This window comes from Amia ocellicauda, chromosome 6 (assembly GCF_036373705.1).
Source record: "Amia ocellicauda isolate fAmiCal2 chromosome 6, fAmiCal2.hap1, whole genome shotgun sequence".
Taxonomy (NCBI): domain Eukaryota; kingdom Metazoa; phylum Chordata; class Actinopteri; order Amiiformes; family Amiidae; genus Amia; species Amia ocellicauda.
This window is the reverse complement of record NC_089855.1, coordinates 19390636-19417530: the sequence shown is the minus strand read 5'-3', so window position 1 is coordinate 19417530 and position 26895 is coordinate 19390636. Positions and strand designations below refer to the sequence as shown.

Here is a 26895-nt window from a genome sequence, read left to right as displayed (position 1 = left end):
TTTATTTGTTACATTAAATTATTTATCAGTTAAACATTGATATAATAATGAATTATATTAATGATTAGATTCATTATCAGCTAGGGCTGTTTTTTTTTTTTTTCTCAAGTTATCTAATGTAGCCAAAACAAAACAAAATTGTTGATAATAAATCAACAAAGTTTAGAAAACCCCTATGAAGACAGTAGAATGCAGGTTAACAGCCACTCCATGACGAACAGATAAGTGATTCTTACTGGAACACAAACCTGTTAATTCATCTGATTGTAAAAATATAGATATATGCGTTTCCTAAGCTTAAAACATTTTAGTCACATGAATTAATTTTACACAAGACCCGTATCATTAGTATGACATTTCAAAAACAGTCCAGTATGAATCCTTAATAAAAACATACATAAACCATAGTTGCATAAATATGTCTGTGTTTTCTTTCACTCCTGACCAGAGGTAATGGAACAGGAAACAGGCATCACAAAAGGTAAAGGTACACCACCGGCTCTGTCATTATTGATGGATATCCAATTAGTCAAGCCATTCTCCATCCACCATGACTTTTCTTAAACTAAACCTTGGACTGACACTGACACACATATTTGTTATGTTTAAGAGTTAAGTTTAAAGTATCACACTGTATTGTGTTGATGTTGGAAATATTTGTCTACCTATGCCTATTATCAGGCAATTTAACTTCAAAATCTCAACAACACCTCAGATGAAGGGTACTTTTCTGGAGTCTAGACTAGGTAATTTGAGTCCTGACTGAGGGCTACCAATATTCTAAGCAAAGTGTACATCATTTAAGCAATAGAGCCCGTTGATGTGGGCTCTAAAGTTTGATTGAGTTATGAGTCCAGGGTGCTAACGAAAGTCAAGGTCATCTATCAAACATTACATCCCACATCAAAAGGTCTCTACTGTTATAAGAAAACTATTTATTTGTTTATTTTTTTAATTTAATAAACTTAAAAACCTATATTTACCTTGATATTCTGATATTCTTGATATTTTGTTCAATAACCTTTCATCATTTCATAATGCCCACTAGATCTGGAAGCTGATTGGTTGCTGGAACAGAATAATTTTCTAATTTCTGTTTAAGGTAAATACAAAAAAAAATTACTCTGCAGGGAAAATCATTTATTCTAAGTTTATGTTCTTATTTTGTTTGTGTTTTTACCTGAGAAAGGGGATACTCTTTTCTGGTTGTGAAGTGTCAAGTCTGCATTGCAAAAGCACCACATGTAACTCGGCAGAATGGATGAAAGAAAAAAGAAAAATGTTTTTCTAGATTTAAAAGATTATTCTGTAATTACTTATGGCTAGTTATCTGTTCACTGTTGGTAATATTGATATCTAATTTTCCAAAAATAATATATATATATTATTATATATAATATAACTAATTATATAACTAATATATATATATATATATAATATAAATTATATATATATAACTAATATAAATTATATATAATATAACTAATTATATATTAGTCAAGCCATGACTATCAGGCTTTAACTAATATGCTATAAATATATATATTTGCTGTCTAAGAGGAGGATAAACTGCAGCATACACAAATGAACAATTGAAAATCATAATACATATTTTAATATACACAAAAGGTGAAAGCAGGCAAACCATTTGTTCTATGATATTTTTATTTCCAAAATGTCATGGAACAAATGATTACTTTAAACATAATTGATGGATGCAAAATTACAAGTCGTCCATCCATTTTCAATAACCAGTTCATCCAGTCCAAGGTGACGGTGAGCCAGAGAAAGGTGCAAGCATCTTAAAACTGATTAAAATATAATTCATTTATTCAAATGTCTTTATTAATCAAACTTTCATGTAGATTCTCTTTTAAAATGTGACCCTTTAACTTATGTGTAGACAATACATACTTATACTGAAAATGTCTATTCTATTTTCACTTTCATAGCTACTGAGATTACATCTGATTTGGTATCATACACCTTTCATGTCAAAATTCACTATAAACATTTTGATAACCTCAGAGGTAAAAAATCTACATTCAGGTGACTATATCATAAGAAAATATCAACAAATAATAGCTTACATGGGTTGTTGTACAAAAGTGGCTGCATACTTACTTTTCAATTAAACTTTCAAGAGTAATATCCAGATTAGGGACAAACACCGACGATTATGATGTTAGGAGATTTAATTAATAGACCCCAAATGAAAATACATGAAGGGCAGGGGCCTGGCTTTTTCCATAGAAACACATTCAAATATTAAAATCTACATAATGAAAATACGCTAGTGGTATTTTCATTTATTTTGTACATTTCTTACAGAAAACTAGTAATACAAGAATACCAAAAAATGGTAACTCTTTAATAATATCTACGTATTTATAAGTGTAATGATACAAAATATTTGTTTATTTAATTTTATTAATATCTTAACATAAAAGTCAATATTTAATTTTTGTCTCCTTTGCTGCTGTATGCTTTCTTATCTTAGACATTTTAATTTTTTCCTTGTTTTTGATTCTTGAGCACATATTTCTCAAGATCCACGAGTGAACTGGAATTCTAAGGATAACAACAGCAACAATAAAAAAAAACAACAACAAGGCAAAAGACTACATTGAGCAACAAATATGTTCAACCCCCTGTAGATGGATTTGGGATTAGTAACTGATACATCCTTAACATGTGAGAACAATGCAACAATTTATATGAAATGGTTTAAGAATATACTGTATTAATCTATATTTAACATATTATTGTTAGTGTATAATTGGATTAATGAACTTTCAACATTTTGTAATCTGAAAATCATACTGTTGATCCTGGAAAGTTATTGGGCATTGTGTTAGAGTTAAAGATATGGGATTTCTGGATCAACTATGATCTGATTATGAAACACTTTGCTTTGCTTCTGTGACCTTAATCACTTTTTCAAGGTCATACCCTGCATGTGTACAATGTCAAGAAACTCTTGTCACCTACATTAAATATTGATGTTTAAAGTTGAACGATATTTCTCAACCTTGGAAAGAATCGAAAGATCATAGAAAGAATCGTATTTCATACCTACAACATCGTCTATTTGGTAATGCATATCTATCTATATATATCTATATCTATATCTATATATATATATATATATATATCGATTTTCAAATAAAATAAGATAAAACAAACTAATTTTAAAAGTATAGTTTTCACATGAAACTCTTAATAGCTAATCACTTTTCATAGATGGCAGTAATCAAGACAAAAACACCCAGACTACTAAATCAAAACTGAATTGAAATATACACTATTTGCTTTTGAATTCCCCAGTACCAAACCATTTGAACCCAGTATAATCCAATGAAGTGTGAAGACTCCTCCCTTTATTCAAAGTTACCATAACTAAAAGTGTAGACGTCATGATCGAGGGAACACAATATATAAATATTGAGAACAGAGTGAACAGAGCCAAGGGAGGTTGGATGTAGGTCCTGGTGAAATGACACATGTGGATTGAACACAGGAGCAGCAACATACTTAAATTCTAAATTAAAGTATATATATCCTCAGAATTTAATAAAGAAGACTAGAACACAAACCTAGCCAAGATGGGACTTAGCGTAAGTGTTTTTTCAATATCATTATTATTATTATTATTATTATTATTATTATTATTATTATTATTATTATTATTATTATTATGCAATTAGTTTTATCACTGCCTAGTGCCTAGAGTAGATCTAATTCATGCATGTGGTTCTTGCCAAAAAACATTTATCACTTTGAAAGCTTCACTAACTACTTTCAGTGGTGCAAAGGCAATGGACTAACTGCGATTGGACTAACTGCGATTCTAGTCATGCAAAGAGCACAGGCAATGGACTACCAAGCATTGGAAAAATGTGATATTGTCAGATTAATCATCCTTCACTATGTTCTCAATGAATGGACAAGTGCCCGTGTGGCACCAACTTCAGAAACTGTATAGCCATGAGTGCTTGGTTCCAACAACAGTGAAGGGTTCTGGTGGTTCCATAATGTTGTTGGGCGCATTTTCCTGGCATGGTATGTTGCACTCATTCCCGTAGAAGCCAAAGTCGATACTAATCACTACTTAATGGTACTGAGTGAACATCTTCACCCTATGTTGTAGCATTTATTTCCTGCCAGGAGCGGTGTCTTCCAGGATGACAATGCCCCCATCCACAGAGCGTGTGTGGTCGTGCAATGGTTTGATGAACATGACTCTGATGTTATCCATATGTCATAACCTTCTCAGTCACCAGATCTGAACCCAATCAAGCATGTATGGGATATTTTGGAACGATGCTTGAGACAGCATTTTCTACCTCCATCAACCAGGCGTGAGGTGATTGACTTGCTTGTGGAAGAAGGATGCCAAATCCCTCCTGCAGATTTCCAGACGCTAGTAGTGTCTATGCCAGGCTTTACTGGCCGCATGTTGTGGATCAGTACCATATTAAGTGACTTTACATTGGTGTTTCATTTTTCAGTCCACTATTGGTATATTACAATTTCTTAAAATGGATATCCTACTAGGAGAAGAGCACTAGACACCTTGGCTGTTTGTGGGTTCTTGCTGATAGATTGCTGTTGAATTGGTTCTTCCAACTAATGGGCAGTTACTGAGCAGTTACTATTTGTTTTGTCCGTGAAACATAATAATAATAATAATAATAATAATAATAATAATAATAATAAGGAATTGTTCTACAACCAAAGGCAAGATGTGTGGTGGTAATTAATTAGGGTGAAGCTGTGGATGTTGTTTGTAAAGACCAAAACCTGCTTTTCCACTCCCATGCTGTGCATTGTTAAATCTCCAAAGTGCCTAATATAAGCTAAACTAGGCAAAGAAGTTTCCTTCTGAGGATGTAACATTCTTTCCATTCTACAGATATACACTCACCTAAAGGATTATTAGGAACACCTGTTCAATTTCTCATTAATGCAATTGTCTAACCAACCAATCACATGGCAGTTGCTTCAATGCATTTAGGGGTGTGGTCCTGGTCAAGACAATCTCCTGAACTTCAAACTGAATGTCTGAATGGGAAAGAAAGGTGATTTAAGCAATTTTGAGCGTGGCATGGTTGTTGGTGCCAGACGGGCCGGTCTGAGTATTTCACAATCTGCTCAGTTACTGGGATTTTCACGCACAACCATTTCTAGGGTTTACAAAGAATGGTGTGAAAAGGGAAAAACATCCAGTATGCGGCAGTCCTGTGGGCGAAAATGCCTTGTTGATGCTAGAGGTCAGAGGAGAATGGGCTGACTGATTCAAGCTGATAGAAGAGCAACTTTGACTGAAATAACCACTCGTTACAACCGAGGTATGCAGCAAAGCATTTGTGAAGCCACAACACGTACAACCTTGAGGCGGATGGGCTACAACAGCAGAAGACCCCACCGGGTACCACTCATCTCCACTACAAATAGGAAAAAGAGGCTACAATTTGCACAAGCTCACCAAAATTGGACAGTTGAAGACTGGAAAAATGTTGCCTGGTCTGATGAGTCTCGATTTCTGTTGAGACATTCAGATGGTAGAGTCAGAATTTGGCGTAAACAGAATGAGAACATGGATCCATCATGCCTTGTTACCACTGTGCAGGCTGGTGGTGGTGGTGTAATGGTGTGGGGGATGTTTTCTTGGCACACTTTAGGCCCCTTAGTGCCAATTGGGCATCGTTTAAATGCCACGGCCTACCTGAGCATTGTTTCTGACCATGTCCATCCCTTTATGACCACCATGTACCCATCCTCTGATGGCTACTTCCAGCAGGATAATGCACCATGTCACAAAGGTCGAATCATTTCAAATTGGTTTCTTGAACATGACAATGAGTTCACTGTACTAAACTGGCCCCCACAGTCACCAGATCTCAACCCAATAGAGCATCTTTGGGATGTGGTGGAACGGGAGCTTCGTGCCCTGGATGTGCATCCCACAAATCTCCATCAACTGCAAGATGCTATCCTATCAATATGGGCCAACATTTCTAAAGAAAGCTTTCAGCACCTTGTTGAATCAATGCCACGTAGAATTAAGGCAGTTCTGAAGGCGAAAGGGGGTCAAACACAGTATTAGTATGGTGTTCCTAATAATCCTTTAGGTGAGTGTATATATATATATATATATCCCCTTCATCTCTCGTGTATGACACCTTTATCATACTAAGTAAGGAGAGACATCTAATAAGTTGCATTTGTGTTCTTCCACAACTATGTCAAGTGTAAGCGAACCCTATTTTGGATGTCAAAGGATGAATTATTTAACCGTTTTTATCCTATGAATTCTATAAACTGCATTAGTCATTCCTTCTTTAACAAGTTCTATAGAGATATAGAAATTGAGTATTATTTGGGGATTATTTTAGGGATGGGGTTTGATTACTAGGCCCCTACATTTTCTGTGACTATTTATTTTGAATTGTAATTCAGCTGCTATGCCCTAGATGTCCCCACAGGCTCCCAATTTATAGTAATTGAATACACAGTTAAAAAATCCACAAATTGCACAATTTATACTAATTATGATTAGTATAAATTGTAATTGAATGAACTGAAGATGTAAAAGAAACAGATAGACCTAAACATGCAGTCAAAAACATTGTCATATAAAGGATTTCATGATCCATCCCAATTAACTAAAACCTTAATTGAACTAATGATTTGCTTTATTTGACTTTTAAAATTTAAATTAGTAAACGTTGGAGAATTTGGGTAAGTAATATACTTTTGTATTCAACCTTATGTCTTCAATGCTTTAAAATTCTTAATAAGCTTTGATTAAACCAATTATTAGTTAAATTAAGGAATTGAAATACCATAAACCAGCTGTCCTACAGGGTCTAACTGATACCTCCATACCGAAAACAATATATTTAATTTGCTATTTGTTAATTTGTTAATTTGTGAATTACTCTTCGGTGGCACGGTGTTGGGAAATCTTTAAACGCAATTGAAGTTAAATTGAATAATTTGCCTGGATTTGTGTCTGGATTCCAATGACATGATCAAGGCATACAATGACACTCTTTGAGGTTTGCTACCAAATTCAATACATTTTAATTGTAATGCTCACATAATAGCCCTTGCCAGCAATATCTTATCAAATTATTTTCTGGTTGCACCCATTAAAAATATGTATACATTACCCAAGACCATCTGAATCAATTCAACAAGAATTCTACTTTACCCATGGCCACCTGAGCCATGCATAATATAATGGCGAACTTGGTGCTCTGCAACTGAATAGCATTTAGAGATATCTCTAAATAATTTAAATATATATTTAAATATATCTTGAAATGCAATTGAAGATATCTCTAAATTATAACTTGGCTTGCCATACTAGCATAGAACTATTGAATGTCTGCAGTAAAATCGAAATTGAACTTTGGTTTTAATGATAATGAAAAACTTTGACAAACCTTGACATACTTGGCAAAGTTTATAAAAACATTGTTTAACTCATTTGATTACCATGTTCCATACCAATCGACAGTCTTTTATATTTTTTTAATAGTATCCACGAAAACTGCACCCTCCCTCCTTTTGTAATTAGTTTTTCTCTTGTATGTTTTAATTTGAATAGAATATTGTAAACTGTAATGCTTTCAGGAAATATACTTACTTCTTCATAATGACTAGCAAGATGTCTAGAGATTTTATTTTTCTTTACCCTGTTTAAGGGGAAGGGAAATAGTGAGGATGTTACACAGTATACAAATTGCAGACTTAAGTGCAGAACAATACTTTACTCTCGTGTGGGCAAAACTTTTAGATGTGTTGTGTTATGTGATTTTTAAATGAAGCTGATTTTATCAGAGTTGTTTATAAACTGCTGGGGATAGGCTGTGTTAACAAATAGGCATATTCATATGTTGTCAATTTTTTGACAGTTTTTAAAATGGGCAAAAATCACATTGTTAAAGGTTTTGCATTAACATGTTATGTAATGGAACTCTTGCTTCTTCGGTGTGAGCTGCTAGAGAATAGTTTTCTATAGGTTTAAAGACCATAACAGGCTTTTTACTGTTGCAGCAAGGACGAGACAAGTATGAGTTGGCTGCGACATCGGAGCAGGGGAAGAAGGAAAAGAAGGCAAAGAATGAAAGAGATATGGATGAACTGAAGAAGGATGTTGATTTCGTAAGAACCAGTTTGAAGTGCTTTGTGACCTAAGAATTTGCAATATGTTTCTTCTGGTGAAAATATGCCTTCTATCTGCTTAAAAAAATGTAATATTTACAGTACAAAGATGTCATTGAAGCAACACATTTTAATTTTGTTAAGGATTTCACTTTACATTTTAAATAACCACATTCTAGATGTTTTTCATCTTGCCAATATTATCTCTCTTGTGCAGGATGATCACAAGCTCACATTGACTGAAATTAATCGCAAGTATGGAACTGATCTCAGCCAGGTAAAATTTATCAATTCCTGGTCCAATTACCTTATTGACAGTTATGTCACCTTAATGGGTGAGGGGGGGCACCAGTTACGTACTGCGGGACACAGGAACAGGGGGACCCAGTTGAGGTGCGTGGTAGAGGTGGTCAGACAGGTGTGGGTTGGATACTGGCAGGACAGGGCAAGCAAAGGTAAGGCATAGATGTGGTCGTGGTCACAGGCAAGGGTCAGGCAATCAGGCTAGAATAACAGACAGAATAACAAGGAAAGTCCAAGGTTGTGAAGGATATATCAAGGTTCGGGAAGACTGCTTGGAATTGTAGGTGAACTCACCAAACTTCACAATGACCAAGTGTGTATATGTGGAGCAGAGGGAAGCAAGAAACCAAGTTGGGAGGTGCAGGGAGAATGGGAGCAGAGGGTGATTGAACAAGTGCACATGGTGCTCAGGGTTGCTGATTGATTGATTGAAGGGAGCTGGGAGACGTGACGGGTAAGGAAGGGTGATGGTGATATCTAGTGGGGATATGTGGAGGTGCATTTAGACAGGGATTGTGACAGCACCAATTGCTCACACATCAGTTGCAGTCTTATCTTCATGAATTGAAAATTGAAATTTCCCTCCAACAGGAAGACCTTTATTCTCTTTGGGAATGTATTTAGTCAAGAAAATATTTATTATAATTTGTCCTTTCAACAAAATACCCATCTCTTTTTCTCAGCTCATTACACTCCCACCAATACCTGAGCATAATTAGTATGGTTGTTTTTGCCAACTGTAATGTCATTCTTCTGCCTTTGAAGACCCCTGACATTTACTTCCCCTTTAAGCTGCTTCCAAAACCTAATGCTGTGCTTTTAAAAGCAGCAAGAGGTTTGAGGCTTTCATTAATTAATTTATCATTTGGAGACTAGCAAGAGTCTATTCAATATCTTATTTTACAATTGCTTTGTATTTCAAAGCTATGGAGTTTTATACCCTTCATGTTGTAACTATTATGGAGTACACACTGGATCAATCCTGCTTGAATCTTGAGGAAACATGTGTGGAATTTTCTAATATATTTCCAATATAAAAATCTCAGAAGTCTTATTTAGTTTAACTTAAAAATCTGTATTTACTGAGCCATGAGAGATATTGCTGAACTATCCTGTTATATGGGGCATCACAGTGACTTATTAAACTTCTGTACAGCCCAGTGTTTCCAGATTGCTAAATATCAATGTAAATCATGTAGTTCTGGTGTTTTTCCAATTTTGTTTTATCAGGGCTTAACTTCTATCCGTGCTGCTGAGATCTTATTACGAGATGGCCCCAATGCTCTCACTCCTCCAGCCACTACTCCAGAATGGATTAAGTTTTGCAAGCAATTGTTTGGTGGTTTTTCAATACTGCTCTGGACTGGAGCCATTCTCTGTTTCTTGGCTTATGGAATTCAGTCTGCCACAGAGGATGAACCTGTAAATGATAATGTAAGCATGTACTCCCAGCTTTAAAGAATAGCACACTTTGATTTTGATAACAGTTCATATATATTTATGTATTGTTATCATTATTTTCACAGTTATATTTGGGTATTGTACTTACTGCTGTCGTCATCATCACTGCCTGTTTCTCATACTACCAAGAAGCTAAGAGCTGCAGGATCATGGACTCCTTCAAGAACATGGTCCCTCAGGTAATGCTTTGCATATACAATGGAAGGTGTCATATCGTAAACATAACTTATTTCAAAAGAAGGGATGTTACTTCTGGGCTGGATGGCTGGAAGAAGTAGAATTGGGTGTCGTCAGAGGAAAAATCTCAAGCTAAATGCAATTTTATTGTCTTTATATTTTTATAACAGCAGGTCATTTACGGTGCTCTTTTGTTCTTTTTAGCAAGCCCTGGTTATCCGAGATGGTGGGAAGAAAAGCATCAATGTAGCGGAGGTTGTGGTTGGAGACCTGGTTGAAGTACTGGGAGGAGACCGAATACCTGCTGATTTGAGAATCATCTCTGCTCAGAGCTGCAAGGTTGGTTTAGCTTGTATGTCTGAGCCAAAGTCAGTGAGTGCCAAGAAGACAGCTGTGTTTCCCAAAAGTTCCACAATTGACAAAGAAATATATTGTTGCTATGCAGGTTGACAATTCTTCCCTCACTGGTGAGTCAGAGCCTCAGACCAGATCACCTGAATTCTCCAACGAAAACCCTCTTGAGACCAGGAATATTGCTTTTTTTTCTACCAACTGTGTTGAAGGTATGCTTTTAGTCAAGTATCACTTAAACTTCAAATGCATTTGGAGTAATGCATGCTAATTAGCATTATTTACCAGTCAAATGTCAAAATATATGGTTGTTACTCAACTTTCTTCTTGGATAGTAATAGAGCTTGTTAATGGTTTTTAATTGTCGTGGTTAAAGACAATTCATGGTGAAGGAATTTGTCTTGTAAAGCCAATCATACCAAAATCCATTAATAAACCAATCAATTAACTCTGTCTCTACACTGTCAACAATCACTAGATTTTCTCCTCTTTTTCCACTTTTCTCAGGCACCGCTCGTGGCATTGTCATCAACACTGGTGACAGGACTGTAATGGGACGAATTGCTACTCTTGTATCTGGTCTGGAGGTTGGGCAAACTCCTATCTCCATTGAAATTGAGCACTTCATCCACATCATCACTGGCGTGGCCGTCTTCTTGGGAGTTACCTTCTTAATACTGTCACTGATTCTTGGCTATACCTGGCTGGAGGCTGTCATCTTCCTCATTGGAATCATTGTGGCCAATGTGCCCGAGGGTCTCCTGGCTACCGTCACTGTAAGAATTTAAGCTAACATTTGGGAGGACATGGCTACAGCTTACTCTTAGTTTTCAATATATAATTTGCACTAGTTGAGGTATTATACCTAACCCTACTCCTTGCCCTCTGCCTTAGGTGTGTCTGACTCTCACAGCAAAGCGTATGGCCCGAAAGAACTGCCTTGTGAAGAATCTGGAAGCTGTGGAGACTCTGGGGTCCACCTCCACCATTTGCTCTGACAAGACTGGAACCCTGACTCAGAACAGAATGACTGTGGCCCATATGTGGTTTGATAAACAGATTCATGATGCAGATACCACTGAAAACCAGAGCGGTAAGTTGATTTAATCTCATCAACATGGTGACGAACATATACAGGATGTGCAGTACATTTTAATTCATTTTTCTTTAATGTTTTTTTGCAGGAACATCCTTTGATAAAAGTTCCCTAACCTGGGCTGCTCTTGCCCGTGTATCTGGCTTATGTAATCGCGCTGTGTTTCTGTCTTCACAAGACAATGTGCCAATTCTTAAGGTAACCTTGTTCTCAAGTATGGTTTGAACGATGTTCATTTCTGCAACTAAAATCTCCAATTGTGCTTTGGGTTTTTTAAATGAAATGGAATACTTTAATTTACAATTCTCTGAGTCTACTAAGATTTGGGTTGACCCCAAGAGTTTGTTCACTAGCCAGGTCTCCCAAGATTATCTGAATATCCAGAGGTTCATCAGGGTATTCGGATTCATAAAAATTGACTAGTAAATCACACATTTAATGTAATTGTATTTATTTAATTAGCTGTAAAAGTGTAATTGTCTATTTCGCTTTCACATTTTTACTTTACTTTTAAACTCCACAGAGAGATGTTGCTGGTGATGCCTCGGAGTCTGCCTTGCTGAAGTGTATTGAACTGTGCTGTGGATCTGTAGAAGAGATGAGGGAGCAATACCCTAAAGTTGCAGAAATCCCATTCAACTCATCTAACAAGTACCAGGTATAAGGATTCGATATATATAAATGTTAAGCATCAAATTATTCATCCCTAGACGTTGAGAACCATTTTTATCATTTATGGATCTCCCCCACCCCCAGCTTTCAATCCATAGGAATGCAAACCCATCTGAAAGCCGATATATTCTGGTGATGAAGGGAGCCCCGGAGAGAATTCTTGATCGTTGCTCCACCATTCTGATTGAGGGCAAGGAACAGACTTTGGATGATGAGATGAAGGATGCTTTTCATAATGCCTACCTTGACCTTGGTGGCCTAGGAGAGAGAGTGCTTGGTAATTGCACAGCTGTAAAAAAAATATTTTTATTAAACCTGTAGAACGGGTGCATATTGGGATTGGGTTTAAGATTAAAGAAGATATTGAAATGTTGTTCCGAATTTAATACATTTTGATTATCTGACATGGATGGTTTTCAGGTTTTCACTGTCAAAACTGGTTCAACTTATTTAAAATTACAACTTAGTTTTCTTCCCCCTATGAATCTTAACTCCAGCCTGAAATCTTAAGTGTAAAAAGAGCATGCATTCTGCTCTAACTTTGAATGAACATTGAACTGTATAATTCTGATGGGTGAGACATGCTAAGATCTGTGCCTGCTGAAGGCACTGGTTCCTCACTGTGCATTTGGTTATTTGCTTTTCTTTCGTTTTAGGTTTCTGCCAATGTATTCTCCCTGACAGGCAGTTCACAGAAGGATTTCAGTTTGAAGTAGAGGAGGTGAACTTCCCAACTGAGAATCTCTGTTTTGTTGGCATGATGTCTCTGATTGACCCACCTCGTGCAGCTGTGCCTGATGCTGTCAGCAAGTGCAGGAGTGCTGGAATAAAGGTACAGCTAATGTCCTATAAACCACCTCCTCCTCTATTATTATGATGATGATTGATTATTATTCCTGGTTATTTGCTTCAGGTTATCATGGTCACTGGTGACCACCCAATTACAGCCAAGGCTATTGCAAAGGGTGTGGGGATCATCTCTGAGGGCAATGAAACTGTTGAAGACATTGCAGCCCGTCTGAACATCCCGATTAGCAAAGTCAACCCCAGGTAAGATACCAGTGACTTTTTTTGGGGGGGGGCCGTCCTTAGAATTACATCTAAATGTAGTTCCTAAAAAGTAATGCTCTTGAATATTCAGATATTGACTACAGGGTTAAGGATCTCAACTCCTATAATTTGCTTATGTGTTTGAGATTTGAATCTAAAGCTTAACTGCATTTATGTCTGTTGTAATCCTATTACCGATTACCTCCTCTCTGGTAACTCTGCCTTCTACAACACTAAATTAAGGCTAGATTTGTATAATGCAGAAAGTGTCCCTCATAAACATGTTGTATACATTTGGGCTGTATTGGATGAAATAATTTAAGTAAACAATTCTAATGTATTAAGGCAGATTGGTGATTTATGCAAGGCAAAACAAACGAGGGTTAGGAAGCAACAGTGTAGAGAAGATGGGATCTAAACATGTTATGTTTTAACATATGTGATATCACCCAAGAAAATATTAGGGAAAGACTATCATACATGTGCAGGTAGTCCTCAAATATCACTGTTTCAAACAATGAGTTTTCAAACAGAATGAAATACTCTATTTTAGAGGTTGTAACCCCCTCCACATGATAAGGTACAGTGAGGGGAAAAAAGTATTTGATCCCCTGCTGATTTTGTACGTTTGACCACTGACAAAGAAATGATCAGTCTATAATTTTAATGGTAGGTGTATTTTAACAGTGAGAGACAGAATAACAACAAAAAAATCCAGAAAAACACATTTCAAAAAAGTTATAAATTGATTTGCATGTTAATGAGGGAAATAAGTATTTGACCCCTTCGACTTAGTACTTGGTGGCAAAACCCTTGTTGGCAATCACAGAGGTCAGACGTTTCTTGTAGATGGCCACCAGGTTTGCACACATCTCAGGAGGGATTTTGTCCCACTCCTCTTTGCAGATCCTCTCCAAGTCATTAAGGTTTCGAAGCTGACGTTTGGCAACTCGAACCTTCAGCTCCCTCCACAGATTTTCTATGGGATTAAGGTCTGGTGACTGGCTAGGCCACTCCAGGACCTTAATGTGCACTCCTTTGTTGCCTTGGCTATGTGTTTTGGGTCATTGTCATGCTGGAATACCCATCCACGACCCATTTTCAATGCCCTGGCTGAGGGAAGGAGGTTCTCACCCCAGATTTGACAGTACATGGCCCCGTCCATCGTCCCTTTTATGCGGTGCAGTTGTCCTGTCCCCTTAGCAGAAAAACACCCCCTAAGCATAATGTTTCCACCTCCATGTTTGACGGTGGGGATGGTGTTCTTGGGGTCATTCCTCCTCCTTCAAACACGGCGAGTTGAGTTGATGCCAAAGAGCTCGATTTTGGTCTCATCTGACCACAACACTTTCATCCAGTTCTCCTCTGAATCATTCAGATGTTCATTGGCAAACTTCAGACGGGCCTGTACATGTGCTTTCTTAAGCAGGGGGACCTTGCGGGTGCTGCAGGATTTCAGTCCTTCACGGCGTAGTGTGTTACCAATTGTTTTCTTGGTGACTATGGTCCCAGCTGCCTTGAGATCATTAACAAGATCTTCCCGTGTAGTTCTGGGCTGATTCCTCACCGTTCTCATGATCATTGAAACTCCACGAGGTGAGATCTTGCATAGAGCCTCAGACCGAGGGAGACTGACAGTTATTTTGTGTTTCTTCCATTTGCGAATAATCACACCAACTGTTGTCACCTTCTCACCAAGCTGCTTGGCGATGGTCTTGTAGCCCATTCCAGCCTTGTGTAGGTCTACAATCTTGTCCCTGACATCCTTGGACAGTTCTTTGGTCTTGGCCATGGTGGAGAGTTTGGAATCTGATTGATTGATTGCTTCTGTGGGCAGGTGTCTTTTATACAGGTAACGAGCTGAGATTAGGAGCACTCCCTTTAAGAGAGTGCTCCTAATCTCAGCTCGTTACCTGTATAAAAGACACCTGGGAGCCATAAATCTTGCTGATTGATAGGGGATCAAATACTAATTTCCCTCATTAACATGCAAATCAATTTACACCTTTTTTGAAATGCATTTTTCTGGATTTTTTTGTTTTTATTCTGTCTCTCACTGTTAAAATACACCTACCATTAAAATTATAGACTGATAATTTCTTTGTCAGTGGGCAAACGTACAAAATCAGCAGGGGATCAAATACTTTTTTCCCTCACTGTATATGGTAGTGCCTGGTATTGCTGGAAAGCAATACCTTACAATGCTACCAACCACTTGGAACTACACACCACTCAATTGACAGACAAAGAAACACAAAAGCAAACATATGCACATTAGTCCTTTAAACTGAGAAGTGTCCTGAGTGTAATATTGCAGCTCAGGCTAAGAAATCCGTACATATGAGAATAAGATGTCTTTGGAAAGCTCTGGGTCTCTAATTTTGAAGAAACTATGACTGTGTTTCTATGTTTGTTTGTTTTTTTAGATATTTCAACTTGCTTTGGTTTATATGATAACATGTGTTTCCATTAATTCAGTTCCACTTAATGTGGTGATGTGTATGTAACTAACGTGTTATGTGAGGATTACCTGTAATTCAAAATACATATTGAGAATCTTCAAACTGGAAGGAAATGTAGGAACTAAAGCAGGTGTAGGGAGAGAGGGAGATAAACTGGGTCCTAGCAGTGATCCCTGGGTAACTTATATAAATGGACATGTTAGGAAAGCTGGAGACATTGTCAGAAAGATAATTAGAGAACTCTGCAAGAGCAGTTACTTGATATGAGGTCAGAGAGAACAGTTTTCTGTAGTCGTCATATGGCCCTGAAATATTGAGACTTTAGAGTTCCAAAATACGTACGTCTGTATCCTCAATGTACATCTTGTTTCAGAGATGCCAAGGCCTGTGTAGTTCATGGCAGTGACCTGAAGGATATGAGCCCAGAACAGCTGGCTGAAATCCTGAAACACCACACTGAGATTGTGTTTGCCAGAACTTCTCCCCAACAGAAGCTAATGATCGTGGAGGGCTGTCAGAATCAGGTACAGAACACTGCTGGTTTACTCTTACTATGAGTAATACTTTAATTTAACTGGAATGCAGGGTTCCTTATTCTTAAAAATGACATTTTAGAACGTTGAACTTTGAGGAATTTGAGGAATTTGAGGAAGTTACAGTTCAAAGCTTGTTAATCAACACTTTTCATTTTCAGGGTGCTATTGTAGCTGTGACTGGTGATGGTGTGAATGACTCTCCTGCCCTGAAGAAAGCCGATATTGGTGTTGCCATGGGTATTGCGGGCTCAGATGTGTCCAAACAGGCTGCTGACATGATCCTTATGGATGACAACTTTGCTTCCATTGTGACTGGTGTAGAAGAAGGTAAAGCAAGCTTATACATATGTTTTTGGAATCTTGTTAGATTTGAATGAAATACAGTGCATTCACAGGTAAAGGTATTCACAGCGCTTCACTTTTTCCACATTTTGTTATGTTACAGCCTTATTCCAAAATGGATTAAATTAATTATTTTCCTCAAAATTCTACAAACAGTACCCCATAATGACAATGTGAACGAAGTTTGTTTGAAATCTTTGCAAATGTATTAAAAATATAAAATAAAAAAGCACATGTACATAAGTATTCACAGCCTTTGCCATGACACTCAAAATTGAGCTCAGGTGCATCCTGTTTCCACTGATCATCCTTGAGATGTTTCTACAACTTGATTGGAGTCCACCTGCGGTAAATTCAGTTGATTGGACATGATTTGGAAAGGCACACATGTCATGGTCTCTTAGCGCTCCCCCTCTATCCCCACTAGGGGCCGCCATTTCCCTGCCTTCTCCCTGCTCTCCTCACTCTGTCTATTAACATTCCGGTCACCCATGTGCACTCCTGTTCTACCCCTCTGTTCCCATTCGCCCTGAACCTCCCAAACCTGGTTCCTGCTCCCCTTTATAATCCCCTCACTTCCCTCAGTCGGGGCGAAGTTTCGTCAGCTCTGCCTGCGAATCTGAGCCCTGTTCCTCCGAGCCCTGTTCCCTCGACCATCGTCCGTGACCACGACCACGTCTCTGCTTAGCCTCCATTGCCCTGTTCTGCCGGTTCCCCGACCCACGCCTGTCCGACCATCCTGCGATCCAGCACTGCATTTGGGTCCCCTGTTCCCGAGACCCCGAGGGAAACGTGATAACACACCTGTCTATAACAGTGCATGTCAGAGCACAAACCAAGCCATGAAGTCCAAGGAATGTTCTGTAGACCTCCGAGACAGGATTGTATCGAGGCACAGATCTGGGGAAGGGGACAGAAACATTTCTGCAGCATTGAAGGTCCCAATGAGCACAGTGGCCTCCATCATTCGTAAATGGAAGAAGTTTGGAACCACCAGGACTCTTCCTAGAGCTGGCCACCCGGCCAAACTGAGCGATCGGGGGAGAAGGGCCTTAGTCAGGGAGGTGACCAAGAACCCGATGGTCACTCTGACAGAGCTCCAGCGTGTCTCTGTGGAGAGAAGAGAAGCTTCCAGAAGAACAACCATCTCTGCAGCACTCCACCAATCAGGCCTGTATGGTAGAGTGGCCAGATGGAAGCCACTCCTCAGTAAAAGGCACATGACCGCCCGTCTGGAGTTTGCCAAAAGGCATCTGAAGGACCAAAACAAAATACCAAACAAAATTCTCTGGTCTGATGAAACAAAGATTTAACTCATGTCTGGAGGAAACAGGCACCACTCATCACCTGGCCAATACCATCCCTACAGTGAAGCATGGTGGTGGCAGCATCATGCTGTGGGGATGTTTTTCAGCAGCAGGAACTGGGAGACTAGTCAGGATTGAGGGAAAGATGAATGCAGCAATGTACAGAGACATCCTTGATGAAAACCTGCTCCAGAGCGCTCTGGACCTCAGACTGGGGTGAAGGTTCATCTTCCAACAGGACAACGACCCTAAGCACACAGCCAAGATAACAAAGGAGTGGCTACAGGACAACTCTGTGAATGTCCTTGAGTGGCCCAGCCAGAGCCCAGACTTGAACCCGATTGAACATCTCTGGAGAGATCTGAAAATGGCTGTGTACCGATGCTCCCCATCCAACCTGATGGAGCTTGAGAGGTCCTGCAAAGAAGAATGGGAGAAACAGCACAAAAATAGGTGTGCCAAGCTTGTAGCATCATACTCAAAAAGGTGCTTCAACAAAGTATTGAGCAAAGGCTGTGAATACTTATGTACATGTGCTTTTTTTGTTTTATTTTTAATAAATTTGCAAAGATTTCAAACAAACTTCATTCACATTGTCATTATGGGGTATTGTTTGTAGAATTTTGAGGAAAATAATTAATTTAATCAATTTTGGAATAAGGCTGTAACATAACAAAATGTGGAAAAAGTGAAGCGCTGTGAATACTTTCCGGATGCACTGTATGTGGAGCTCTTTGTTGCTATTCTTTACACCTCTTGCTTGTGTTTTCCATAGGCCGCCTGATCTTCGATAACTTGAAGAAGTCCATTGCCTACACCCTGACTAGTAAAATTCCTGAGATGTCACCCTTCCTGTTTTTTGTCCTTGCCAGCATCCCTCTGCCCCTGGGAACAGTCACCATCCTTTGTATTGACTTGGGTACTGACATGGTGAGCATGTGGCATTTTTATGATTTGTATTATTCTTCCATAAATCTATCCCCTCCGTATTTAGAACATTTAAAAAAATTACTATGAAACTGTATGCATGATCCAGAATGATTTGGTCATAATGACCTGTGGGGGTGTCTATTGTGGTGTTTCTTAACTTCCTTTTTCTTTATTATATGCAAGGTTCCAGCTATCTCCCTGGCTTATGAACAAGCAGAGAGCGACATCATGAAGAGACAGCCCAGAAATCCCAAAACAGACAAACTGGTGAATGAGAGGCTGATCAGTATGGCTTATGGTCAAATCGGTAAGTGTCTGACTTGTGTAAGTGTCTGGTATGAGGCAGGGTTGCCAACCATACATTTGAGGTTTTACTGTCATGCCATATTTGTTACTGACACCCCTATTTTGGTCTTAAAGTGTGAAAATAAAATGTATTTACACACCCATGGTGCAGAGCTGCCCTGTTGGCTTTTGTACGAGGAAATTCGCTATTCCTGACAAGCATTAGAAAATGCATAACGCTTCATGCTGCTAGCATGGCTCCGCACATCCCCAACACCACCAGAAGCAATAGAAAATTACTTTTTGCACCACACGCAGTATGCATTTCTATAGTTATCTTTATCCCAATATTGGGGGTTTGCTGTGTCTAGAGGGGCAATTGGTAAGGGTGTATTATTATTTGCCTGTGATCAAGTGCACTGTGAGTCTTTGTTTGGTCTAGTTGCACCCCAGGGGGTCTGGCAGGGGTAAATCTGGGCAGAATGGGTGCCCAATCTGGATCAGATTCTGTTTTCCATTGCTGGATTTTTTTTTACTTCATTGCACATTTTCCACTTATATTATATAATAGTATAATATATACTGCATTATAAGTACATACTACATGCACACATGCATAGCTGAAGCTGTTCTGAATCCATAGATACCACATACATAGCCTCTCTCTCTCTGGCTCTGGCAGACTCCTCTCATTAGCTGATCTATTCCAGCTGCCTGAGACAGGGGTTTTTGGATTGGCTAGTAAAAGCAGATCTCCATGGCTCATGACACACACAGTAACATCCTCTCCAATGGTCAATTCCAGACCCATGTGTTGCATTGTGCATTGAATTTCTTAAACCAGGAAGTGCAGAATATAAACAAATCATTTCTCCGATAATTAATACTTGATTCATAATTAATAATTAATAATTTATGCTCTTTTGGGCGGATCCGCTTACTTCGTCCTCAGATTGGTTAACACGTTTACTTGTCAGTAATATTGACCTACCTACGCTCTTCATGAAACTTTTGTTGAAATAATGTTCGTAACTACTAGGAAAGTTTGATCGCAGTCAGAAATTTATGGACAGTCAAACTTTTTTACGGATTTACGGACAAGATTAAATTAAGATTTTTTTTTTTAACTAACTGTCCGTAAATTTAGGGATGGTTGGCAACCCTGGTATGAGGGGGCAGTATGCACTTTTTTATTTTCTCCCCTCTCCCAACTGCAAATCTTCAACAAGTTCCAAAATAACAAGGACATTTGTGTCTTCAGGTATGATCCAGGCCGTGGGAGCATTTTTCACCTATTTTGTCATTCTGGCGGAGTATGGTTTTCTGCCATCAAGACTACCTGGTATCCGTGTTGACTGGGATAATAAATGTGTAAATGATGTTGAGGACAGCTATGGACAGCAGTGGGTGAGTATTCTGAACAGTCTTTCTTTGAAACCAGATTAGTTCAGCTAAACTGATGGAAAAGGGGTGGCCTGGGAGACAGACTTTTGTAATTAACTCCTTTTGTATCCTCTACTGTTTGTCTTTTTTATTAGACCTATGAACAGAGAAAGATTGTTGAGTTTACCTGCCACACAGCCTTCTTTACCAGCATTGTGATTGTGCAGTGGACTGACTTGATCATCTGTAAGACGAGGACCAACTCACTCTTCCAGCAGGGAATGAAGTACGTATCTCGTAGCCCATCTGCAACAAGAGTAATGAAGCAGAACCTTGTGAATAAAATTAAAACTCTATCAAGTAAAACCTGGTTTAAATTTGACATGCAGTTCTTTGATTATCGATTTTTTTTTTTTTCTAGAAATACATGAGTGGTATATTTGTTTGTATTTCACAGGAACAAAATCCTTATTTTTGGGTTGATTGAAGAAACTGGTCTGGCTGTCTTCCTGTCTTACTGCCCTGGAATGGACATTGCCCTAAGAATGTATCCCTTGAAGTAAGTTAAGGCTTAAGTTTGTCCATTGTATTAGATCACAACAATATTTTGTGATGCACAACCTATAACCTTCAAACATTGTGGACTGGACTCGATGTGGAACATTTTGAGTTTGGAACACACTGTTTACTGGTTTAGCAAAATGCAAGATTTGAACATGAACCTATTAATACTATGCTGATGGACACATCATATCCCTAAATGTTGTCTTTATTTCTTTGATGCCCTTACCTATGGTAACTATGTTACATATAAGTTCTTAAAGTGATTCTGCAGATCCAGCACAATACTAAATATTCTAACATGATAATTGATTTGTTTTTTGACTGTAAGTTAATAGTACCCTAACATACACAAATTCAGACGATTCTGCATATACATACATATATCTATGTTGTTCTCATGATATGGGAGTTTTGATAAATTCGTGTCTGTTTTTTGAAACCATGCACATGTTTTTTTTTCTCTCTAGACCAAACTGGTGGTTCTGCGCTTTCCCTTACTCCTTCCTAATCTTTCTTTATGATGAAGTCAGGAAATATATCCTCAGACGCAGCCCAGGAGGTAAAACACTAAAAAAATATATTGATTTGAAATTGTATTATAAACTTTGTTTGTTATTTCAATCAATTGAAGCATATCTGCTAACGTCCCCATAATGTGTTTGTGCAATAAAAGACATTGTTCCTGTATTTTTTTCTTACTTACCCATTGTTGGAAAAATTAGCAGTGATAACAAGTGAAGAATATCCATATTGCTTTTTAATGTAGCATAATAATACTATGCCTCTACATTAACTGTGGTAGTGTTTATAACCAGTTAAATCAAAGTTAGGCTCAATTGTTTAAAATGTTCCTTGTGAGCAGTTGAATAAAGTAGATCTGTGAGTTTATTAGATTTCCAGACCCAAGGTCCCATTTTATTTATTAATTTTATTCTCCCTTTGAAGACCACTCCTCCACTTGCATGGTTTTTGATCTTGGGATAAAACCCATTTCTAATTTCCTCAAACTTATTTTACAGGTTGGTTAGAGAAGGAGACATACTATTAAACCATCACTGTTCATCACACATTTCTATAGTCTTGCTGGTCTGACTTTTAATCTCCAAAACTTCAGATGTGTTTTATGGAGAACAATTCAAATCAATGGAGACGGTGAACCAAGAAATTCTGTGTTTGTTCTGGAGCAGGAAAAATTGTATACCAATTTTTAACAGTGTAATAAAGAAAATAAACTTTCTGTCAAATCTCATTTTGTGTCTGGTGGTTATTTGGACTGGATAGCATTAAATATCAACAGTTCATTATGTTTTTTTCTTGAGGTGCCCATCGAAGCTATGATGAAAGGCCAGAAACACAGGTTTCTTCTCTGGGTGCATAGTTTTCTTTTTTTTTAATTTGATTGTACTGTTACATGTGATGATTCCTGAAATATGGGTGATATATAGAAGTGTACAATCTGGTAATGTCACTGCCTACCCCCTACCACAATACATGAGCACAATGTTTTGTACTGAATAAAGGTTTACAAAACAATTATTGAAATGCTTGTACTCTCATTATGAATGTTACAGCTAAATAAGGTTTTATGAAATTCACTATTTTCTGTTACTGATCCTAACGCATTAAGCAACTACCTTACAAATTGTAATCTATCTAGATATGATTTAAACCAAAAGTAATGCAAATGGTCATTGTGTAGTTTTGATTTGCACATACCTCGTTACCAAAGGAAATGTAAAATTGCTGTTATATAAGTTTTAATGGAACCTGTCATCTACTTCATATATTATTTTTGGATTTATGTTGCCAAGCGGCATATCCATGTGCAGAGTTAATATGGTTAGCATTCCACTATGAAAATAGTACAGTAACTATAGCAGCTGGAATGACTTGTTTTGCCACCTGGCAGCTGTTGATTATCGGGATACATTTTAAACCTTGGGAAAACGTGCATTTAGCATGTGCTCTTCACAGGTAGAAAGAAACAACAGGCACTTTGGCTGCTCCACCTTCAGTGTTAATTCAACAGTGTGCCATAGTTATTTTCCATTTCCCCGCAATTAAAGGGACAGAGTGATGATTTTCTCACAGTGGAGGTTAATAAATGTGCATCTGGATCCTCCTTGAGGAACACACGTGGCTCAACCTGTCACAGTTAAATGTAATCAACAAACTACACAGCCAGGTATCCAGGATTTTTTAATGAGCTGCGGGGAAAGGCTTTAATTTTTTTATCATGATACAGAATTTGTTTGAATATTCAATTATCACTTGCATTTTTTATTAAAAATACTTATTTTTAAAATACATACAATTTAATTGAATTACATATCATGCCCAAGACTTTCTATGAATTAACTTGTCACTGCTGAAGCAACAGGTTTCTTAAACTAAGTCACTAGAGACCTAGTGACAAACCCACAGCATCATGTTCTCTGTAGTGAATTTCAAGAATACATGCCAAAATTGCCGATGATAACTACCAGATAATACGTTATTATAATCACTATGTTCATATAGAACCTGTTGACTGTGTGGCATTTAATACATTTTAAGATAATTGTTGTATTGATTATTGATGTAAGGTGGTTTCTGAAGGCATAGTTTTAAGCAGCTTTGACTAAAAACGTACGTGTTACAAACATCACCCCTCCCCAGGTGGGTGGACTTCAGAAAAATCTCAGTGAAATGATCAGCCTACACAAAAATACAGATATCTACTCCTACATTGGAAAGGTCAGGTAATGATTGAGCAATTTGTATGCAGAACAGCAGTTTCCTCTCTTGAAATATGAGGAGAAAAAACATATTTCCTCTGGACCATTGAAGATAATATTATTCAGTGATGTTTTCAATGCCTTTTAAATTTGTATGTTTATTTTTTTCCCTCTCATTAAGAATAGCTGCATATAAATTGATTCTGTTTATAATATATTATAATATTATTATTATTATTATTATTATTATTATTATTATTATTATTATTATTATTATTATTATTGTATATGTTTAAGATTCTTCTGAGAACTCTATTGAATTCAGTTTGATATTCAATTATACCTATGCATTATATTATTTTATAGATATGATTGGCTTTTTCTTTGGATTTAAGTCAGGACCTGACTGATACTTACAAGAATCTTGTTATCATTCAAGAAGAATTGCTACTTTTGCACCTAAAACCTGTTTGCATACAAGCAGACAGATTTTACTTAAAAAATGTAAATATTGATTTTGATTATATATTTATTTTTGAAAATGTATTGCTTTTTTTCTTTTTCTTTTTTCTTTTTTTTTAATTGGTTCTTTTATATTACAAATTACAAGCACAGAACATTGTCATTCCAAATCTTTAAAATGCACAATTGTAATTTGTGAAGATAGAACTGTTTTTTTTAATATCAATATTTAGCCTTTGGGTCACATTAGTCATTAAGTTGCTTGTTAGATGATAAGATTGGTAAGATGTATAGCACTGTTCCAGTTTGATTCCATTATATAAGCAACATTTCAAAATTACTAAATAACGGTGGATGCTAAACTTTGGCATGTACACTCTTTCCGGGATTTGGGATATGTTGTATCATAACTTCCTGGATTACAGAAACAGTCACAAAACTACAGAGGCACAGGATTTGTCTTCCAAGCAGCAGCTCGTGTCATTACATTCCGTGGGGATTAAGCATTAATATTTTACCCAACAAAATAATATCCTTTTTTTCAATTTTCCTTTAAAATGTCCTCTTGTTGCTGCAGACTTCCTGGGTGAGTCTCTGCATCATGGTGCTTGGGCCATGGGATGCTACCTCCCTGGTCACTGTTCGCTGCTAATTCTGGCTGGCTCAAGCCAAGTGTGTGCCTGAGGCAGCTAGGGTTTGTTTATTACATGCACCTATCTCACCAGGCTTTACGTTTGATCTGGTGGTTGAAGCCATGCTGGACCTCTCCCTCTGAATACAGGAGAAGTCCTTTTTGCTTGCTTTATCTGATGTGGCCTTCCTGGGCTCTGTTGGTAGTCCTCCCTCATGCTGGCTTGGGTACTCAGTATCCCCTGTATGTTCTTCTCAACTTATCTCAAAAGATAATTCAAAGGAATTTATTGTTCTGTTATAGACACAATCCAAAAAAAAAGAAAGGTGCCAGGCATGAAGTCTGTGTGCTTCTTCTACTTTTGAATTCTGCTTGTTCTCTTGGTTTGGCAAAGTCCAGGATGTCTTGAAGGTGATGTGTTAGTAGCTTTGTAAATACTTTATATATGATGGGGGAGAAAAAAATAAATAAAAATAATATATATGTAATGGGTTTCTTTTTTTTGTTTTCGGTTTTGAGCTCAATAAACTGTTTCTCCAGTTTTACGCGAACATGTCACCTTTCTATTTATGTACAAAGTGTGTCCTAGATTTACTTATTAAAGTATTACTATTGCAAATGTAACCCCCTTTTGTTTGTTAATAAACAAGGTTGTGTGAGATGCTCTAGCCCTATTAGACCCAGGCAATTTTGTCTTTTTTGTCTGTTGTTAAATTTATGCTCAAACCTCAGTAAGTATACACGATAAAGGGAAATGCTTTATATAACATGAACATGAACAAATAGGGTTTTCAAAGTAAAAATAACACATAGCTTAGGAAGCATCAAACTGTAAAAAAGATATGAAAAAACATCAATAAAATGAATGTGCTCTTTTCCAAAACCATTGAAATTAAGCTTAGCCAGGTCTAAACCAGCAACTGTTTTTGCAAGTGCAAAATATATTGAACACAAGGGGGGAAAAGCAAACAAATGTAAGCAAAAGTTTGTAAGTTATGAACATATTTACAATGCATTGGCAGTATTTTTTTATTTTGTATTTAAACAGGTCCTAATAGGTGTGGATGGCCTCCATCCTAGAAGAGGGGCAGGGTTGTTTTTCTTTAAATGCTGGTGTGCTTGTAGCTCCATTAGATGGCGCTATATGTGCGCAGCTTTTTTATATTTCTGCCTCCACCAGGGTCCATGTAAGGGCACTGCCTACCAGGGTGGTCTCACCGTGTCCCACCTGACATGGCATCACAATGTATATATACATTAAAAAAATTGAAAAATCCAAATCCTGACCAATTCCATCCACAAAAGCCAATTCTTCTACTGAACCCCAGCTCTCCAAATCTGAACCTTAAAAATAGTGAATTATAACTAAAGAAAATTATAGCAAAAAAATGTATCTTGTTTTGTAAAGTTCCTGTAAAGCACTTGGTCTCTTCGCTGCCCAGAGATATCAGGTTGCTATTTACTTAGGGCTTCTGTGGAGACCACAAACTGCAGACTATTGGAACCACCCACTCAGCACCCAGTCCTGCCATAACAGGAGTACCGCATATACACACTGAGGGTCACTACTTTCAGTTGCCGTGAATTTTCGTGTGTGAGTAATATAATTGTATATATGTTTGGACCAGCTACTAATTGGTTGTACACAAAGGGTTTGTATTAATTACAATTTGTACATAACTCTTTTAGTGTTGACTTTAGCGGTGCCTAGTGGTTGGGGTTGGGATAATGGTCTTTGGGGAATTTCAAATGCATGGTTAAGGTGTGGTCTTTATTATTTGTGCACGGTTTGAAATTTACGACTAAGACTGATATTTCCTCATTATAATTAATGTTAGTAGTTTATAGAGCAATGTGTTTGCAGTGCTGTAGTTCTATTCAGTTGTTTTTCAAATGTATTGACAGTACATTTTATTTTGTGCTGTGGTAAGGCATTGGGAGGGTAAAAACATCTTGCAAATGTTAGGTTCCCCTCTTACTTTCCAGACTAA

The 26895-nt window shown here is 37.6% G+C and overlaps 3 protein-coding genes across 3 annotated transcripts; all 3 read left to right on the top strand.

Annotated features, from left to right (window-relative positions):
* Positions 1-10010: 10010 nt before the first annotated feature.
* On the top strand, positions 10011-12227 carry LOC136751845 (sodium/potassium-transporting ATPase subunit alpha-1-like; the record flags this gene model as incomplete). The annotated part of the gene is made up of 7 exons (XM_066707603.1): positions 10011-10118; positions 10321-10455; positions 10562-10679; positions 10975-11243; positions 11362-11560; positions 11652-11761; positions 12087-12227. Coding segments are annotated over 7 exons (1080 nt in total), but the record flags the coding sequence as incomplete, so codon positions are not given.
* Positions 12228-12320: 93 nt separating this feature from the next.
* LOC136751844 (sodium/potassium-transporting ATPase subunit alpha-1-like) lies at positions 12321-16304 on the top strand. The gene is made up of 4 exons (XM_066707602.1): positions 12321-12512; positions 12892-13067; positions 13149-13285; positions 16121-16304. Exons 1-4 carry the CDS (start codon positions 12371-12373, stop codon positions 16302-16304), a joined length of 639 nt encoding a protein of 212 aa, XP_066563699.1. The 5' UTR covers positions 12321-12370.
* Positions 16305-16435: 131 nt separating this feature from the next.
* On the top strand, positions 16436-22338 carry LOC136751174 (sodium/potassium-transporting ATPase subunit alpha-1-like). Its single transcript, XM_066706550.1, has 8 exons — positions 16436-16610; positions 18708-18862; positions 19046-19169; positions 20409-20554; positions 20686-20816; positions 20988-21089; positions 21562-21653; positions 22114-22338. Exons 1-8 carry the CDS (start codon positions 16517-16519, stop codon positions 22140-22142), a joined length of 873 nt encoding a protein of 290 aa, XP_066562647.1. The 5' UTR covers positions 16436-16516; the 3' UTR covers positions 22143-22338.
* The last annotated feature ends 4557 nt before the right edge of the window (positions 22339-26895 follow it).

Bases quoted from the DNA above. Each gene is read 5' to 3' on its own strand.
- LOC136751174 (XM_066706550.1), top strand. From the start codon at position 16,517: ATGGGTATTGCGGGCTCAGATGTGTCCAAACAGGCTGCTGACATGATC. The intron at 19,170-20,408 runs GTAAGTGTCTGA...TTGTGTCTTCAG, and splicing joins TATGGCTTATGGTCAAATCG to GTATGATCCAGGCCGTGGGA. The intron at 20,555-20,685 runs GTGAGTATTCTG...CTTTTTTATTAG, and splicing joins ACAGCTATGGACAGCAGTGG to ACCTATGAACAGAGAAAGAT.
- LOC136751844 (XM_066707602.1), top strand. From the start codon at position 12,371: ATGAAGGGAGCCCCGGAGAGAATTCTTGATCGTTGCTCCACCATTCTG. The intron at 13,068-13,148 runs GTACAGCTAATG...TATTTGCTTCAG, and splicing joins GCAGGAGTGCTGGAATAAAG to GTTATCATGGTCACTGGTGA. The intron at 13,286-16,120 runs GTAAGATACCAG...ATCTTGTTTCAG, and splicing joins ATTAGCAAAGTCAACCCCAG to AGATGCCAAGGCCTGTGTAG.